This window comes from Mesoplodon mirus (genome assembly GCF_964341445.2).
Source record: "Mesoplodon mirus genome assembly, chromosome: 12".
Classification (NCBI taxonomy): Eukaryota; Metazoa; Chordata; class Mammalia; order Artiodactyla; family Ziphiidae; genus Mesoplodon; species Mesoplodon mirus.
In genome coordinates this window covers 93,985,587-94,003,522 of record NC_138988.1, presented here as the reverse complement: position 1 = coordinate 94,003,522, position 17,936 = coordinate 93,985,587, and the positions used below count along the sequence as shown (strand labels likewise).

General features: G+C 47.6%; 1 protein-coding gene across 1 annotated transcript in view; it reads left to right on the top strand.

The window, feature by feature from the left end:
- Positions 1-5,587: 5,587 nt before the first annotated feature.
- The window catches only part of GMPR (guanosine monophosphate reductase), a 38,443-nt gene continuing 26,094 nt past the window's right edge, over positions 5,588-17,936 (top strand). The window contains exons 1-3 of the mRNA XM_082638848.1: positions 5,588-5,627; positions 7,796-7,879; positions 11,594-11,767. Of these exons, the coding sequence (XP_082494974.1) occupies positions 5,607-5,627; positions 7,796-7,879; positions 11,594-11,767 (279 nt within the window). The 5' untranslated portion in view covers positions 5,588-5,606. The remainder of the gene's footprint in view (positions 5,628-7,795; positions 7,880-11,593; positions 11,768-17,936) is intronic.

Genomic DNA, 17,936 nt, shown 5'->3' with positions numbered 1-17,936 from the left:
TCCCCCTGGATTGCTCAACTCTGTTCCTGTCCTCTATTGTGTCCTTCCGGGTGCTAAAGAGTGGGGCAGACCCTTAGAAGAACAATAAACAGCTGGGATGGCAGGCCTTGGTCTCCTCCTGAAGTCTAAGCAGTAGCTGGTACCTGAGTCCAGGCCAAGATGAGATGTGGGGATTCTGGGCAGACTAGTAATTTGTTGGCCTCAATAGTCTAAATATTCACAATTCATTTAGTAGAGAGAAACTTATTTTAAGAAAAGTTATATGTTTAAAACAAGGATATATTATGTGTATTTTCTGAAGCAGGAAACCTCTTGTGAAGGTAAAACTCAGGATTTATGTAATAAAATGAATCACTGTTTCCCAGGGAATCGTGTGGCGTTGTCATGCATCATTTGGTTTCATAATTTGGGCTGATTGAAAGTGATAATGTCCCAGCTTCCCATGACACCTTGCAGTCTACATGTACACATAGCAGTGAGAGCTCTGTGTCCTTGAGAAGTGTTTTCATATTCCCACGTTTGCCAGTTTCCTGCCTGGAAACCTGAGTTAGCTGGCGTTGCCTTTCCATTTGGTTCTCGTCATGGTTTAGCTGCATGCTGGCCACCCGGTATCACCTGGCTGCCTGCTTCAGTGATGTTGAGGGATCTAGGTGGACCTCTAATCCCCTCTCAGGGTTTTCGCAGTTTGCTTGTGGATGCCTAAAATTTCATGTAAGCAGATGTACGTTTGCGTTGTACGACCAGATAGAATCCTAAATGTATGCCCCCAGGCAGAAGGATACCTGAGTGTAAATTTGAAACTAAATGGTAAATGACCGGACTTTGAGCCTAACCAGAGAGCAGATCTGAGTGGTGCCAGGAGAGAAAACACTGGAGCCGGGAGAGAAAGCATACCCTGTGAAAGCAGAGTCTGGCTGGGAAGGGAGAGTTATGACAACTGACAAGATTTATCACTGCAGCAGTTTTGCTAAGAGGTGAGCCTGCTGCTGGATCATCAGGCGGTGAGCAGGAAATGGAGAGAAAGGCAGAGTGCCCTTCCCCTCGGAAGTTTAGTGCTCCTGCAAGGGCATTTCCACAAGTGTCACATAAAATGAATTTGAGGTCAACTCCCAGAGGCAAAGGCTACAGGTGGAGATGGCCCAGGTTGCCTTCCTGTGGTTGTAACAGATAGGCAGTCATCCTCACTGTCCATCCATTGCCCATGCTCATGTCTTCACAAGGCTTTGGGCCACAAGAATAAAGGGCCACAGGTCTATGTGGGAGCATTTGGGTCATCTTTTCAGAGGAAATGACATGGTTGTCAATTGGGCAAGAACTTTGTCTTTCTTTGACACACTGGGGAGGTGACATCATCTCTTGACTCCCTGAGCATTTTCTTCCTCAGGACCCATTTCCTGTTCCAGTGTCCCACCCTAGTCCTTAAGCTAGGGAGATTGTTTTAAAAACCGCAAACTTAACACTACCATAACTTTGGAAGTCAGACAGTGGAGGAATTTGCAGTGGAAAATTGGCCACTTACTTGTCCTGGGACAGAGAAGACATGACCTGACGAGCTATCAGTCTCCTTACGACTCCGTAGTCGTTTGTTCACCAGTAGTCCAGTGACAAGTGGACCGGTTCTTGTGAGTTCTGGTCCAGCTTCAGTGGACAGCAGGCTGGCCCCAGGGGAATGAGACCATGGCAGAGTAGAGAGAATATCGGCTGGGAGAAAGGAGGCCTGGGTTCTTCCAAGCTCTGAGCTAGTTATTTTATTACCGGGGCCCTGTATTAGATTCCTGGGGCTGCGGTAACAAAGTACTGCAGACTGAGTGACTTACACAAGAGAAATTTATTGTCTCGCAGTTCCTTCTGAGGGCTGTGAGGGAGAAGAATCTTCCATGCCTCTCTCCTGCCTTCGGGTTGTTTACACATAACCTTGGTGTTCCTTGGCTTGTAGATGCATCATTTTGATCTCTGCCTTCCTCTTGAATTAGCATTCTCCCTTTCTGTGTGTCTCTGTCCAAATTTCCCCTTTTTATAAGAGCACCAGTCATACTGGAATGGGGCCCACCCTAATGACCTCATCTTACCTTGATTATCCACAAAGACCCTATCTCCAAGTAAGGTCACATGCACAGGTACTGATGGTTGGTATTTCAATACCTTTTTGGGGAGACAGTTCAAACCATAACAGCTTCTGTGGATTTTGCTCTGTAACATTGGAGGGTTTGATGAGGCTTGCTCTTCATGCATCAGACTCACCTGGGGAGACGCTCCAAAATACACACATGGTCTCCAACACAGAGGTTCTGATTTATTAAGTTTGGGGTGGCCTGAGCATGTGTATTTTGGGAGTCATCCCACCGTGATTCTGATGTGCACACAGACTGGCCACCGGAGCCTTTGCATTTGTGGAACCCCGTGGTTCTCTGGTAGTGTGTGGCTGCATGCGCATCTCTGAATCCTGACACCTGATGGTGAAACTTCCAGGGGACCAAGCATGTTCAGAGGGCCGGGCTGGGGCCTACCACGCATTGCCCTGAAAGACTGGGGGCCAAAACAATCTCATCCTTACCCCTTAGCCAGACATTAATTTATTCCACCCTTTTTGAGCCACTAGGACCACAGAGGTGAAAGGCATTGCCCCTAGGCTTCAACTTGCAGTCTACAGGTGAGACAGATAATAATCTAATAAGAGAATTGCTTTAATCAGCACCAGCCATAGATTTAGGGAAAAGAGGCCCCTGCCCCGGGCTCCACTTCTGCTCCCCTGTCCCCTCCTCACTGGGCAGAGCTGAGGGCTGGGCCTTTCCCTCTAGGCCATGTTCCAGATACTCAGGATCCTGGATTTCCTGCCCAAATGATTTCGAGCTGATTCCAAGGCCTGCACGGGGGGGGGGCCTCTTCCCCAGGTGTGTTTCCCAAGGGCCAGCCTTGCTGCCGATATGCTCGCCTCTAACCTCAGAGAGTGGCCAGGTGACCGCTGTTTGTGGGGATGGACGTGTGTGCGTGGAGCTTAGTGTGCAGACTGGGGTGTCCGTGTGTGCCCAGAAGGATGTGCGTGGGAAGAGACGGGGCCAGGGCTGGCTCCCATGGCACCATGTTCTGGTGCTTTCCAGGTCATTAGTGAAATTGTGTTGTAAAGGTAGGAGGATACAGCAAAATTTGTGTAGCAGCTTCTTACACGTTGCTCATAACGTTGAGATGTTTAGAAACATGGCAGGTGGGCCTCTGTTTGTATTGTGGGGCCCCCAAATGTTGGACTGCAGGAGTATGACGAAGGTGTGTTTAAAGAACAGCAGAAACATGCATTACTGAGGCCGGGGAGGGGTGGCTTATTACTTTCTGTGCCCTTTCAAACCAGGCTTAGCAGAGAGAGAGTTTGGAGGTGCTATATTTGGTACGTGGACCAGCTGTGGCAGATTAAGTGCCAAGTTTTGTTCCTGGTGGCTAGAATATTTAAAATATTTCTCTCCGTGAACAACTGGTCGTCTCGGGTGTGTGTGTGTCTGTGTCCTTCTGTCTGTGTGGATAAGGTCGGGGAAGGTATTTTATTTCTCGTTCCTAGAATTAAGGATCGCATAGACTCCGCCGTACGCAGGAGAGTAGAAATGAGGGGAAGAGTTCATTGCCAAGGCTGACCTTTTCCATGGAGAACTGTTTTGGAGCGCCAAGAAAAACCCACTGTGAGCTCAGCTGGGTGCAGAGCGTAGCAGCCCTCCCCACGCTTCTTGGAAGGAGTATAAGTAATTTGAGACCAAGGAATTCCGATTGTTTTAAGCCTGTAAAGCCAAAATGTCAGCAGGCCATTAGCAGCCCAGAAGGGTGCAATTAATAGATGCCTTCAGTTATCTTTCAGGATGCAGATCGAACTTGCTTCACTGAAGTAGAGCCAAGGATGGTAGTGAAGGAAGTGGGGAAAGGGATGAGCTGCCTTCCACAAGTGCTCCCTCAGTGACAGCGTCTCATCTGCCCTCACTGATTGCTGTTGAAGGCCAGCGGCGCCACATTCATGACCTCGTTAGCCCAGGAAGCCTTCTGTGGTCGGGGAGCGCGAGGTGTGAAAAGGACCTGAGGTGCCCCCTGGTGTTTTGACATGTTGATGGCAAGGTGAAAGTCACCTCCAGTGAAAAAATAGAAGAAGCCTCTAGATAAATACTGGTAGGAAATGATTACTGCCGCTGTCCTCAGTCAGCCAGGATTAATGTAGGTCCAAATTCTTGCAGAAGCTTAAGATTTACACCTGTGTTTGTCCTGCCAGTTCTCCTCGGGGAAGTGCCCCTTTCCTGGAGGGGCTGTATCCCTCAGGGTCCTGCTGAGGAAACGAACATCGCTGAATATTTAAAACAGGAAATTTAATACAAGGCATTGTGACACAGCTGAGACGCCGGATGGAATACTGAGGGACCCCAGAGATTGGCAGCAGACAGCCCACTCCCCAAGGGGAGGATCCCAAGGCCTGGGATCACTCTGTGAGCTGGAACCAAGACCATGCAGGCCAAGGCAGAGGGGGTCTGGGAGAACTACCCTGACTACACCCAGGACCATCTCCCCCACTGTCTTCCCATGTGCCACCGGTGACCCCATTGCCCAAACCCAGCCAGAAACCAGCCTGGGAAGTGGAGCCTGCCGGGCGGTGGGGTGGGGGGCTTGGGATAAGAGCAGAGCAGGGGAAGGATGAGCACTGCCTCTGTGCGCATACAGGCCCGGGATCTGCCCTGGGTCGAAGAAGTGATTTCGATTCTGCTAGCTCTTGGCCAGCGCCTGGCCCTACCCACTGCTTTTGCTGAGCCCACCTTCCTGGCCTAGCTCTCGTTCTGGATTCCCTGTCGCTTGAGTTAGTCATAAATACCCTGAGGTTGGAGTTACGGTAGAATTGGAGCTCTTTGCAAGTCAAAGGAACAAGTGGTTATGTGCACAGACATGGCTGCAATGTCCTTCCTCCTGGCTCTTTGAAAGATGCTGATAGTTACAAAATAGCTGAGAAGGTTGAAGGGCTAAGGGAGTTATGGGTTGCAGCTGACTGCAGGGTGAATTTGGATTGCCTGGTTCTCTCGGAAGGTGAGAATTAAAGGGAGGGCCTTGGCTGGCAGGGAAGAGTGGAGTGGATTTTCCCAGAAGGGGAACTGTCCCTCCAGTGCTTGGAAGTGGGGAAAGGTGACTTGTATGTGGGTGTTTCGGGCTAGGATGAACCAGGCTGGGGCCAGAGGTGGCAGGGGGGTGGGAGAGGCTGTTGAAGCGGGGAGCTTTTGACTTGGAGGCTGGGCTTGATGGCAGAACGTGCAGTGCTTTGTACTGGTGCTTGAGGGTTGTAAGGACCCCGGTTCAGTTTTTGCACCTGGATAACAACCCATGCCTCCATTTCGTCAGGGACTCACCGGTCTTTGGAACCCCTGGCCCAACCCCTAAGAGAATCCAGGGACCGAGGGACATACACTTCCTTTGTGTCCTTTCCACTTGCTCCAAACTCTAGAAGTTCTACCCAAATCACATAAAGAGCCAAGGACTTCTTTTCCCTTTTGCAATAGGTGGATCTTGAGCGAAGCTTCACATTTCGGAACTCAAAGCAGACCTACTCGGGGATTCCCATCATTGTGGCTAACATGGACACCGTGGGGACGTTTGAGATGGCAGTGGTGATGTCACAGGTAGGACGGTGGGCTTTTTCCCTCTGAGAAGCACACTGGACAGGTGGTCAGTAGCCCACCCTGGACTTGCTCAGACACAGGGAAGAAGAGAAAAGTGAGACACTTCAGGTCATTCGCTGTGGCCGAACTCTTCGGTTCTGAGTCTGATTGTTGCTACAGGCACTTCTTTTTCTCTCTTCCATCCGAAGGTGGATGGAGTCTGGACTCTGCCTTCAGGGAGATGGTCTAGATCTGCATCCATTTCTGTCTTGAAAATGCTCGTGATCCTTTTGGAAATTAGAGACACAAAAAGAAGTTGGACATTGTGCCATATTATACAGTTTGATGAGGTTATATTAATAGAAGAGTGACGGCACCTTTAAGATGAAGACGGAACCTCTTCGTCTGTTCTGTAGCATTTATTACATCATTATGGAGAAGACTTAGGTGCCAAGCACTGATTGTAACGTGTATGATGTGGTCACAGCTCACACAGGTGGGTTCCTTACACAGATAATAAAACCGAGGCAGAGAAAGGGAGGAGAGGTCGCTTGGCTCAAGGCATTTAGGCAGGTAGTCACCGAGCCAAGATTTCAAACCCAGACTGACTCCAGAATAAGGGATTTGTCTCCCAGCTTACACCGACAGGTACTAGTACAAGCTCAGGGTCCCTTGAACCAGCTGCTGTCTTATTGCCTGTAAAGGGAGTAGCTAGTGCCCTGGCTTTAGAAAAATAAAAACAAAGTTGTTTGTGGGCAAAATCTTCATCTCACACATCTGTGTCTGCATTTGTGTCCGAGGTTTGGTGCACTTATTCATCATAGATGTGAAATGTCTGCTTCTGATGCACAGAGTATGTGCATCTATTTCTGTAGCTAATGCCTGCCAAGTGAAAAGATAAATCCAATTAGTTGAAAGAGCTTCTTGCTGTGGACAGCATGTCTAACCTCAGGAGGTGCTGGGATTCATTATTAGCCCGTGATTAGAAGGGAGATTTTCAAACAAATTACGAAGTCACAAAATAGAGTGGGGGGTGGTCTGTCTGAGTCCAGGATCAGTTGCCTAGTCTGTCCGCCCTTAGCCCCCAACGAGCTTTGGGACAGGCTAATAAATTAATTGCAAAAGGAATTTGTATTTTTTGCTCCCTATCTTTTCCTCCCTCTGCTGTGATCAGCCGTTGCTACTAATGAATTATGTGTTTGCGTAAAAATGCATGGAATCAGGGGGCAATAAATAGCCCTGATGAATTCACATATCAGATTACTAGTCCATGAAGAACGGAGAACTTGCTGTGCTCTTCCCACTTGCACAGGAAAGACGCCCCATGAATAAGACAGTATGCACTGAAATAGCTAATCATGTGCGGGTCCTACGAATCTTCCATTGCTAAGATCCACTGAGTTAGTGTCTTGCATTAAGTCGTAGAATTTTAGGAGAGGGGACTGAGAGAAGTTAGGAGCGAGGCCCTGATACAGGAGGAGGAGCCTGGGTTCTGCATTCAGATTCGAGTTTGATTCTGGCCTTCGCCCCTTTTTGGCCAAACGATTGTTAAATTTCTTAAACTTAAGTTTCTTAAGCCCCATCTCTGCCCACGAAACTACTATTGTTATACAAAGTCCTGAGAAGCACATGAAATAATGTATGCGAAGCGCTTGCACAAAGTAGGTGTTCAGTAAACGCTTGCTGGGTTGATAGTCATAGACTTAGGATTATGATTTATGCACTTCCCTCCCTCAAGAATACCAACTGCCTGATGGGTTTAGCTTTTAGCAGGAGATGTTTAGATTGTGAACCCAAAGAAAAGCTTTCAGGTAGAAGTTGAGGTTCTTTTGGGTTGACTAAGCATAATTTTGCCTTCAGGCTGCCCTGCAGGGGCAGGGGACCAGCCCTCTGTGCTGCTCTTGGCCTCAGTCAAGTGGGGGCTGCCCAGGGCTCTGAGAATTCTCCCTTATTCCACCCCCCTGCCTCCTGGCATTGCCTCCTAAATCTTGAATGCTGTGTTGTCTGATCAGATTAGAGTGGAAAATGCGGTTTTGTGATTTCCCTAGTTACACTTTGATCTGTTTGGGCCTCCTAGAAGCATATTCAAAGCAAATGAAGCCTGAAGGGCTGGAACACTGGATGCTTTTGTACTGGGGGAGTGGAACTCCCTTGACTTCTCGTCCTAATGGTGCTGTTTTATTTCCTAGCACTCCATGCTTACAGCAATTCACAAGCATTACGCCCTGGATGACTGGAAGCTCTTTGCCGCTAATCACCCAGAATGCCTGCAGGTATGACTCCACCCTGGTTATAAATTACATTTGTTGCAGGGGGAATAAAATCTTTTTTTTTTCCATTTTCGTTTTATTTATTTATTTTTTTAACATCTTTATTGGGGTATAATTGCTTTACAATGGTGTGTTAGTTTCTGCTGTATAAAAAGTGAATCAGCTAGACATACACATATATCCCCATATCCCCTCCCTCTTGCGTCTCCCTCCCACCCTCCCTATTCCACCCCTCTAGGTGCTCACAAAGCACCAAGCTGATCCCTCTGTGCTATGTGGCCTCTAGCTATCTATTTTACATTTGGTAGTGTATATATGTCCATGCTACTCGGAAGAAAATAGGGTTGTCAAAAGGATTTGAATTGGCAGCAGATAGACACACAGAGTCCTAAGGAGAAACTGGGGGAAGGCAATAGTGGTCCCCCAGCCGTTGATCATTGCCAGGAATTTGCCAAGGAAGCCTGTACTGTATTCTTTTTTAAAAACATTAGGATTGGGCTTCCCTGATGGCACAGTGATTGAGAGTCCGCCTGCCGATGCAGGGGACACGGGTTCGTGCCCCGGTCCAGGAGGGTCCCACGTGCCGTGGAGCGGCTGGGCCTGTGAGCCATGGCCGCTGAGCCTGCACGTCCGGAGCCTGTCCTCCACAACAGGAGAGGCCACGACAGTGAGAGGCCCGCGTACCACAAGAAAAAAACAAAAACATTAGGATTTACCTGCAAGGAATATCTTTTTTCCCTTGAGAAATGAAGCATTCTATCATGAGAACTTGCAGAGGACCTGGCAGTGTTTCCTTCTGGGGAACGGGTCCATTCTAAACGTGCCTTTTGACCAGAAAAGATACCTAATTATAGCAAGTTGTTATAATTGGAGCTGAATATAATGGAGTGGAATAAACAGTATGCCCTCCAGGATGGCTTTAATCAAAAAGACAGATAAGGGCTTCCCTGGTGGCGCAGTGGTTGAGAGTCCGCCTGCCGATGCAGGGGACACGGGTTTGTGCCCCGGTCCGGGAGGATCCCACATGCCGTGGAGCGGCTGGGCCCGTGAGCCATGGCTGCTGGGCCTGCGCGTCCGGAGCCTGTGCTCCGCAACGGGAGAGGCCACAACAGTGAGAGGGCTGCGTATGGCAAAAAAAAAAAAAAAAAAGACAGATAATAAAAAGTGTTGGCGTGGATGTGGAGAAATTGGAATTCTCCTACATTGCTGGTGGGAATGTAAAATGGTGCAGCTGCTTTGGAAAACAGTTTGGCAGTTCCTCAGAAGGTTCAACATAAGAGTTCCCATATTACTTAGCAATTCTGTTCCTAGTATAGACCCAACAGATATAGAACTATATGGTCACACAAAACCTTGTACACAAATGTTCACAGTAGCATCATTCGTGATAGCCAAAAGGTGGAAGCAACCCAAATGTCCATCAACTGATGAATGAATAAATAAAATCTGGTATATCCATACAATGGAATATTCATCAGTGAAAGCGAATGAAATATTGATTCATGCTACAACATGGATGAATCTTAAACATTTTACCAAGTGAAAAAGCCAGACACAGAAGGCTGTGTACGTGATTATGTTTACATGAAATGTCCAGAATGAGCAAACCTGTAGAGACAGAGACAGAAAGTAGATTAGTGGTTGCCTAAGGCTGTGGGATGAGAGGTTTGAGGGTGAGGGCTAAAGGGTGTGGGAATTTCTTTTGGGGTGATGAAATGTTCTAAAATTCATTGTGGTGACGGTTGCACAACTCCAAAAATACTAAAACCATTGAATTGTGCACTTTCAAAGGTGAATTGTTTTTGACTATATCTCAGTAACACTGTTACTGAAAAAAAAAAAAAAAAAGCAGTTTGCAGATAACAAAAATCCCAATAGAACACAACAGACTTTGATCCTGGCACACTTCAATGGTTCTACGTCAGTGCCATAGAGGAATCTCTGCATTTAGATGCTTTTCTACATGGTGAGATCATCTGTGATTGGAAAATGACTTCATATTGTACTGCTTTTGAAGTTACACTGGCTTCTTTTTTTTTTTTTTTCCTGTGCCTTGACTATGTGTGGATTTTGACTGGGGAGAAGGTGGTTTCAGAGATCAAATAGTTCTGGCTCACTAGTGGGTCCTCCCTTTTTGCCGTATTTTATTCTAATGGATTATCTCTGTTTCACCTTCTTCCCCTCTTCTCTGGACGAAGTTTGGGGAGCATGAGTTTCCAGCAGTGCATTATTCATCAGAACCTTGGCTTTTTCATTACCAAGTGTCCTCATTTCACTTCCCCACTCCCACCAAATTAGAGCTCATTAAAAAGGGAACAGGGTACAAACTCTGTGGCGCTGAGAGAAACTAACCAATCTTGAGTTTCACCTGCTAAACTTTAACAGAAATGAAGGAAAAAATAAAAATGGTAGCAGAACTCAGTGGGAGGGAAAGAATGTGTGGATTTGGGGCACAGGTCAGATCGTAAACAGAAGGAGTGAAAGTTGGAGTGAATATGTATCACATTACCAGTCCGCTTACATTCAGTATCTGAGTTGTAGCTACATTGTTGTGATTTGGGGGGAATAACAAAGGATTTTAAGATATGTCCCTCATCTGTGGCTTATAGTTTAGAGATATGAATTAGGATATAAACATTATATAAATTTATAGAATATAAATATCTCGTGAAAGGTGAGATGCCGTCTCTGGCCACAATCCCATGGGTTAGTTTTGTTGAGGCATAAATTACTGAAATCCAAAGAGCAGATTTTGAGCGGAGCAGCGGGGTGGGTTGGAGAGCGCCAGTGCTGAGGAGCTTGGGGGAGAGGGTGTCACGGAGGAGACTGTGCTGGCTTCAGGTGTAAGCACGTTCCAGTGCAGATGGGGAGGATCCTTTCGGGGCTCGTTCATTCTCGCACTTTGGGACATTTTGCCTCTAGAATGGAGACACTGAGACTTGCAGCAACCCGTGCAGGTTACGATTCGCATGTGGTGATAATGTTGCATTGGGAGTGAAAAGGAAAACAGGAAGGAGTTTTGCTTTTTTTTTTTTTTTTTTTTTTGCAGTACGCGGGCCTCTCACTGTTGTGGCCTCTCCCGTTGTGGAGCACACGCTCTAGACGTGCAGGCTCAGCGGCCATGGCTCACGGGCCCAGCCGCTCCGTGGCATGTGGGATCTTCCCGGACCGGGGCACGAACCTGAGTCCCCTGCATCGCCAGGCAGACTCTCAACCACTGCGCCACCAGGGAAGCCCAGGAAGGAGTTTTATCAGAGGGGTTTTAGACATCTTTCCCTCCTTTCCGCCGCCTCAGCGAGATGCTCAGGGTGATGGCCACGGCTTTGGCATGAGGAACCTGAGCAGACCAGCCACCCTGGCTCCCTCTACCTCTCCTCTCCTCCTGGAGGAGGATTTGCACCAGCAGCCCCACGGTTCCGAGTTCCACGTGGAGAGCTTGAGGAGATGAAACAAGAGCAGGCACGAGATTCTGTGGCTGAGGCCCAGGGCTCAGGATGTGTGCAGTTTAATGGTGGAAAAGACGGCAGAGTCAGTTTAGGTAGCTGAAGAAGTGGATCTCCTTTACCTCTGCTGCTGCATGTTTCTTGAGCCGGTCCACCGTGTGTCTGTTTGATCAGGGTGAACCTCAGAGGGTCACGGTGCTGTGCCCAGAGCAGGCGCGTGGGTGGAGGCAGGGTTACTGTTCGTGTCTTACGCCTTTTGGTTTGTTTGGTACAGCATATAGCCGTGAGTTCGGGCAGTGGGAAGAATGATCTGGAAAAGATGAGCAGCATTCTGGAAGCCGTGCCGCAGGTTAAGTTTATTTGCCTGGATGTGGCCAATGGATACTCGGAACATTTTGTGGAATTCGTGAAGCTCGTCCGGGCCAGGTTTCCAGAACACACCATTATGGTAGGTATGGTGGGACGACCTCCTCTGGATGGGGAAGCAGAGAAAGACGTGTGTGGGGTGTCCGGGGAGCTGTGTTCTCTTCGTAGCTTTTGGTGCCTTCTTCTTAGCAGACTAGTTGAGAATCAGCAGGAAAAGGAGAGGCAGCAGCTATGACGATCTGAAAACTGGCTCTGCTCTGAAAAAAAAAAATATATAAAATCCAGATCAATGCCATAAGGTGTTGGCTCTTTGTCTCTGCTAAATATCATCAATGTTTCTTACCATGTGAGACCATTAAACTAAGGTCTGTGTCACTGCTTAACAAAGGGTATATTTTTTAAAATGAAAACGTAACTGGCTTTCTGTTTAACATATTTATGTCATCTCTGCCCCAGTCTCCTCTCCAGTAGAAAACTGCTGTAAGAGTTGAAATCCACAATGTGAACACTTCAGAGTAGTCAACAATTATTTGCAAATCAGTTGGTGTCTTGTTTTATCTAACGTCTTTATTTTTGACTTTTCCTGCCTTTTGGGGGGTATTTTCCTAATTTTTAACACCTTCGCTAGTTAGAATGTATATCTCTTATTGCTGGGAAACAGATTTACAGAAAAATGAACTAGAAGGTTTAGGGTTAAATTTGGGCTTTTGGAAAATCTATATTGTAATTGTGTGTCTTCACTAGTCTTAATTAACATGGCAATTATTGATTGACCCCTAGATAATTTACCTAACTCTCCTTCTACAAATTTTTTTGAACCCAGTTTTCTCTTTTCTTTTTTTAAATTTGTTTTATTGAAGTATAGTTGATTTACAATGTATTAATTTCTGCTGTACAGCAAAGTGATTCAGTTATATATATACATATACTCTTTTTCATATTTTCCATTATGGTTTACCACAGGATATTGAGTATAGTTCCCTGTGCTCTACAGTAGGATCTTGTTGTTTATCCATTCTGTATATCAAGTTTGCATCTGCTCATCCCAAACTCCCAGTCCATCCCTCCCCAATTCCCCCTCCCCCCCACCCCGGGCAACCACAAGTCTGTTCTCCGTGTCTTCCTTTTACAAATTTTGAATTTAATTTCTCCTCACATTTCATCATTTTAAGGAAGTTGGGAGACAGGAATTAGTATTTCTGCTGATGGAGTTGAATCATCTGTTAAGGATTTCCAAAAATTTTAAAGTATTTTTATGCTCTCCAGTCATGTGAGAGGAAAGCATCAAGAATTGTCCGAAGGTCAACCAGCTGTACCGTGTCTGAGTTGGGTGGGAAACAGCAAGATTCATTTCACCCCCCACCTATAACGGTGCTGCCAGCGTGGTCGTGTTTTTGATAATAGGAGCACCGTTTGCTGAATACCCGTGTTTCAGGAGGCTTACCTTTGTTCTTTCTCTTCTTTACAACATCTCTGTCAAGAGTAGGAACTGTTGTCCCACGTTTACCACAGATGAGGAATCCTAATTCCTGATTCTTTGACCGTGGGATTTTCACAAGGTCATAGCCATGTTGAGCGGCGGAGCTGGGATTTGAGGTCAGGTTGGTCAGAGTTCAAAGTCCAGGCTTTGGAGACCTGTTAACATGCTCTGTCCTTGTTAACTTCAGTGATGAAGCTCCCTCCTTCCACTAGGCCCCGGGGAGGCGGGCGGTGCAGGAAGGGTGTGGACTGGCGGGGCAGGGAAAGGGCATCGTGGCCAGTGCAGGGCCTGGGGGTTGCTGGGGTGTGGGGAGTGAGGCGGGGAGGGGGAGATTGACGCAGAGTTCCCAAGGACCCCCGGGCAGCCACCAATGGCAGGTGCCTCTGCAGCGCCTGCCGGCTGCCCAGGGAATGTGTTCTTGTTGTTTGTGTTGGTTTCCCCAGCGATGAGCACGAGGCTTCGGCGAGGTAGGTGTTTATTCCTCAGCCGTGCTTTGCCTGCACTGAGCCCTGAGGTCTGTGATTCACTTGGAAACCCCCGGTACTCGTATGTCCTTGGTTTTTAGGAAGGTAATTTCTCTCATGGCTCTGGGAGGCATTGGGAGGATGCATTTGTCGTGTTTGGAAACTGAAAGGTATATAACACGGGTGCTGAGTGCTACTGTGACGGTTACACCGCAGTGAACGGAAGCGCAGCTCAGAAGTGGTGTCGGTAGAGGCTGGCGATTCCTGGGTGTCTGCATCAGGGGCGAGGCCATTTTGCTTCTGGTGCCCAGCACATTCTGGATTTACGTGGACCCTTTTTTCTTGTCTTTCACCTAAGGCAAGCACTGCCACAGGTCGAGAGGGGGGAAGCAGGGATGTTTAGAAAATGTCATTGGCAGAAAAGGGTCCTGTGAAGATGCTGGGTGTGAGAAGAGTGTGACAAGTCCTCTGGGCCTTTGCCTGGTGGCCTTCAGAGAGGAAAGGGAATGATGTGTTCTTGGGTGTGTTCCAGGTACTGTGGAAAAAAGGCACTAGCGTGGACCAGGCGCTTCTCTTTTAATAATAATTTGTCCTTGTGTAAGATAAAGGCACCTGTTGTACTTTAATTGATGGGAAATTCATCTTGGGTCGAGAAAGTTTTGAGGGTCACGCAGCCAGTGAGAGGTGGGCCTGGGGTTCAGCGCCTGTCCCCAGGGCCTGGCATCTCTCCTTTATACCATGCTGCAGCCAGGCCACCTGCCAGCTCAGGCTCATTGGGATGCAGAGGTCCCTACGTTGGGTCTGGGAAGTGCCTTTGTGCTGGTGGCTTGCTCTTTTTTTTTTTTTTTTAAAGATTTTTTTTGATGTGGACCATTTTTAAAGTCCTTATTGAATTTGTTACAATATTGCTTCTGTTTTTATGTTTTGGTTTTTTGGCCCCAAGGCATGTGGGATCTTAGTTCCCCGACCAGGGATCGAACCCACACCCCCTGCATTGGAAGGCGAAATCTTAAACACTGGACTGCCAGGGAAGTCCCTGGCGGCTCTTTCTGATCTGGTCCTGAGGACATAGGCCCGTGACACCTGATCTGTTCAGATGAGACTAGCTCTGCTTCCCTGGGGAATGTCAAGCCAGCCACCATTGGCCGACCCGCAGCTAGCCACTGGCACGCCCTTGGCATTTCCATTTGTGGCCAGCGGCTCAGGCACCTGCCTGGGTTCTTTCTCCAGCTGTCATGGTCAGACAAGGTTCTGAGCCCTGTGGAGGCCCTGCCTGCTTTGTGCCTCTTCCCAAGAGGCGGACGCTCTTCAGTGTTCCTCACAGGTGTCGGCCATGGGCAGCTGAACATACCTCCTTGAAGCACAAGGGCCCTCTCAGGCCGAGTTACCTGGATTTTGTTTTCACCCTCTTTCTGGAACTGGTGTGAACTGAAACTGCGGCAGAAGCTATGACAGGCCTCAGAGATTCAGCCGATGTTTGTTTTTGAGAGTCATACAGTAAACTCAGTTTCTTGTGCCATGCAAGGCGGTTATTGCCCTGATAGCGTCTCCTAGTCCCTGGTTGCATGGGTAGGTAAAGGGACACCTTTGTGGGCATGGGAGAAGGCTCTGGCATTAATGTTCCAGCACCTTCTATCAGGCGTTGCCCCCCAGGCCAGATCCAGCCTGCTGACCTCTGCCTTAGATCATTCTGTAGGAAGGATTTTTCTTGGCAGAAGGCCTCAGAGGAGCTGGTAGAAAGTGGGTAGAGAAGTTATTGTTTCATGGGTATGAAATTTCAGTTTAGGGTGATGAAGAAGTTCTGGAGCTGGATATCGAACTTTCTTTATAAACCTTACAGTGACAACGATGGGTGGGTCTCATCAGTCCCGCTTTATAGCAGGATATATGCAGACTCAAAGTTGAAGCTATTTTCTTAAACTTTCATGGCGAGTGGGAGGGCCATCATTCAACCCCAGGGCTTTCTGAACTTATTTTGCCATAGATGTCTGGGTCTAAAGGAAAGCTGGAGGACTTGGGGCTGGTTCTCGCCCAGAGGACTTTTAAAAATGCTACAGAAGTACTTGAAAGGTTTTGTCCCTTTTTATGCCTTTTCCCTGGACCCTCATACCTGTCTTGGACATGGACGAGCCAGAGTGGTGCCTGGACAGTGCTTGGCCTCCCCAGGAAGAGGGGTTGCCTAGCGGAGATCTCCACTTGCCTGCTTTGGGGCCCGGCTGAGGGTCTGTAGCTTCTGTTTTGTCCCGGCTGCCCGGTCATGACTGAGCCGGGTCTGCTGCCGCGTGCGGTCACGTTCTGGGCCTCTGGTATCCGCTGCCCACAGGAGCTGCTTCAGCCAAGATAAGCGGACTCCTTGCTAATCACTCCCTGCCAGCTTCCCCCACCCTGAGCCCGCAGGCTGCCTGGGCCACGGGCTGGGCTTTCCCCGGAGCCCGGCGGCGCTGCCCTGGCCCCTCTCATTTCTGAATTTGTCTTTTCCTTTCTGCCCTTATTTCTGCCCTTATTTCTTGGTTTCAAACTTGGACAGATTTTGTTCCTGCAAGTGGACACTCACCATCCTCTCCTGGTCATCTGCATTCTTGTTGTGTGGTCCTCAGGCTGGAAGCCATTTGTAATCACTCTGGGTTTTTCCACGCTCAGCCCTCTCTGCCGTGACTGCGTCTGACCACTGGTTCAGGATCCCGCAGGCAGTTCAGGGGACACGGGGACACCTGGGGGAGCTTCTGGGCTCTTTTTTTTTTTACATCTTTATTGGAGTATAATTGCTTAACAATGGTGTGTTTCTGCTTTATAACAAAATGAATCAGTTATACATATGTTCCCATATCCCCTCCCTCTTGCATCTCCCTCCCACCCTCCCTATCCCACCCTTCCAGGCGGTCACAAAGCACCGAGCTGATCTCCCTGTGCTCTGCGGCTGCTTCCCACTAGCTATCTACCTTACATTTGGTAGTATATATATGTCCATGCCTCTCTCTCACTTTGTCACAGCTTACCCTTCCCCCTCCCCATATCCTCAAGTCCATTCTCTAGTAGGTCTGTATCTTTATTCCTGTCTTACCCCTAGGTTCTTCATGACATTTTTTTCTTCTTAAATTCCATATATATGTGTTAGCATACGGTATTTGTCTTTCTCTTTCTGACTTACTTCACTCTGTATGACAGACTCTAGGTCTATCCACCTCATTACAAATAGCTCAATTTCGTTTCTTTTTATGGCTGAGTAATATTCCATTGTGTATATGTGCCACATCTTCTTTATCCATTCATCTGATGATGGACACTTAGGTTGTTTCCATCTCCGGGCTATTGTAAATAAGGCTGCTATGAACATTTTGGTACATGACTCTTTTTGCATTATGGTTTTCTCAGGGTATATGCCCAGTAGTGGGATTGCTGGGTCATATGGTAGTTCTATTTGTAGTTTTTTAAGGAACCTCCATACTGTTCTCCATAGTGGCTGTACCAATTCACATTCCCACCAGCAGTGCAAGAGTGTACCCTTTTTTCCACACCCTCTCCAGCATTTGACCTCATATGGTTGTACCTGGTATGTTCATCCTGAGCTGACTTGAATAATTTATTTGGTGTAAAGTAGGCCCTTTTAAAATCAAATGGTTTGTAGGAGGCATCAGGTTTGGGTGGGTGGGGAATCCACAATGAGAATGAAACCTTGTAGGGAGCTTAGAGTAGCTTCTTTTAAGTGTTTTATTTTAACTTATTTTTATTTTTAAAATTAACTTTAATTTTATTTTTAAAATATATTTTGAATTTTTAGCAAGTCAACCAGGGAGGAAGAATGAAGGCATCTTGTTTCTTGGGTTCCTAAGTTCTTTTTTTCTTTTAAAATTTATTTATTTATTTATTTATTTTGGCTGCATTGGGTCTTCGTTGCTGCGCGCGGGCTTTCTCTAGTTGCGGCGAGTGGGGGCTACTGTTAGTTGCAGTGCGTGGGCTTCTCATTGCAGTGGCTTCTCTTGTTGGGGAGCACGGGCTCTAGGTACGCGGGCTTCAGTAGTTGTGGCTCGTGGGCTCTAGAGCGCAGGCTCAGTAGTTGTGGCGCACGGGTTTAGTTGCTCTGTGGCACGTGGGATCTTCCTGGGCCAGGGCTCGAACCTGTGTCCCCTGCGTTGGCAGGAGGACTCTCAACCTCTGAGCCACCAGGGAAGTCCCCTACTAAGTTCTTTTTGAGGTTCAGAGTTCATGCTGGTCCTGTGCTTAAGGAAAAACACCCTAAAAAAATCACATTTAATTATAGAAGTGATGCAATTTCTACTGTCAAATCCAGGAAATTGTAAAGAAGAATG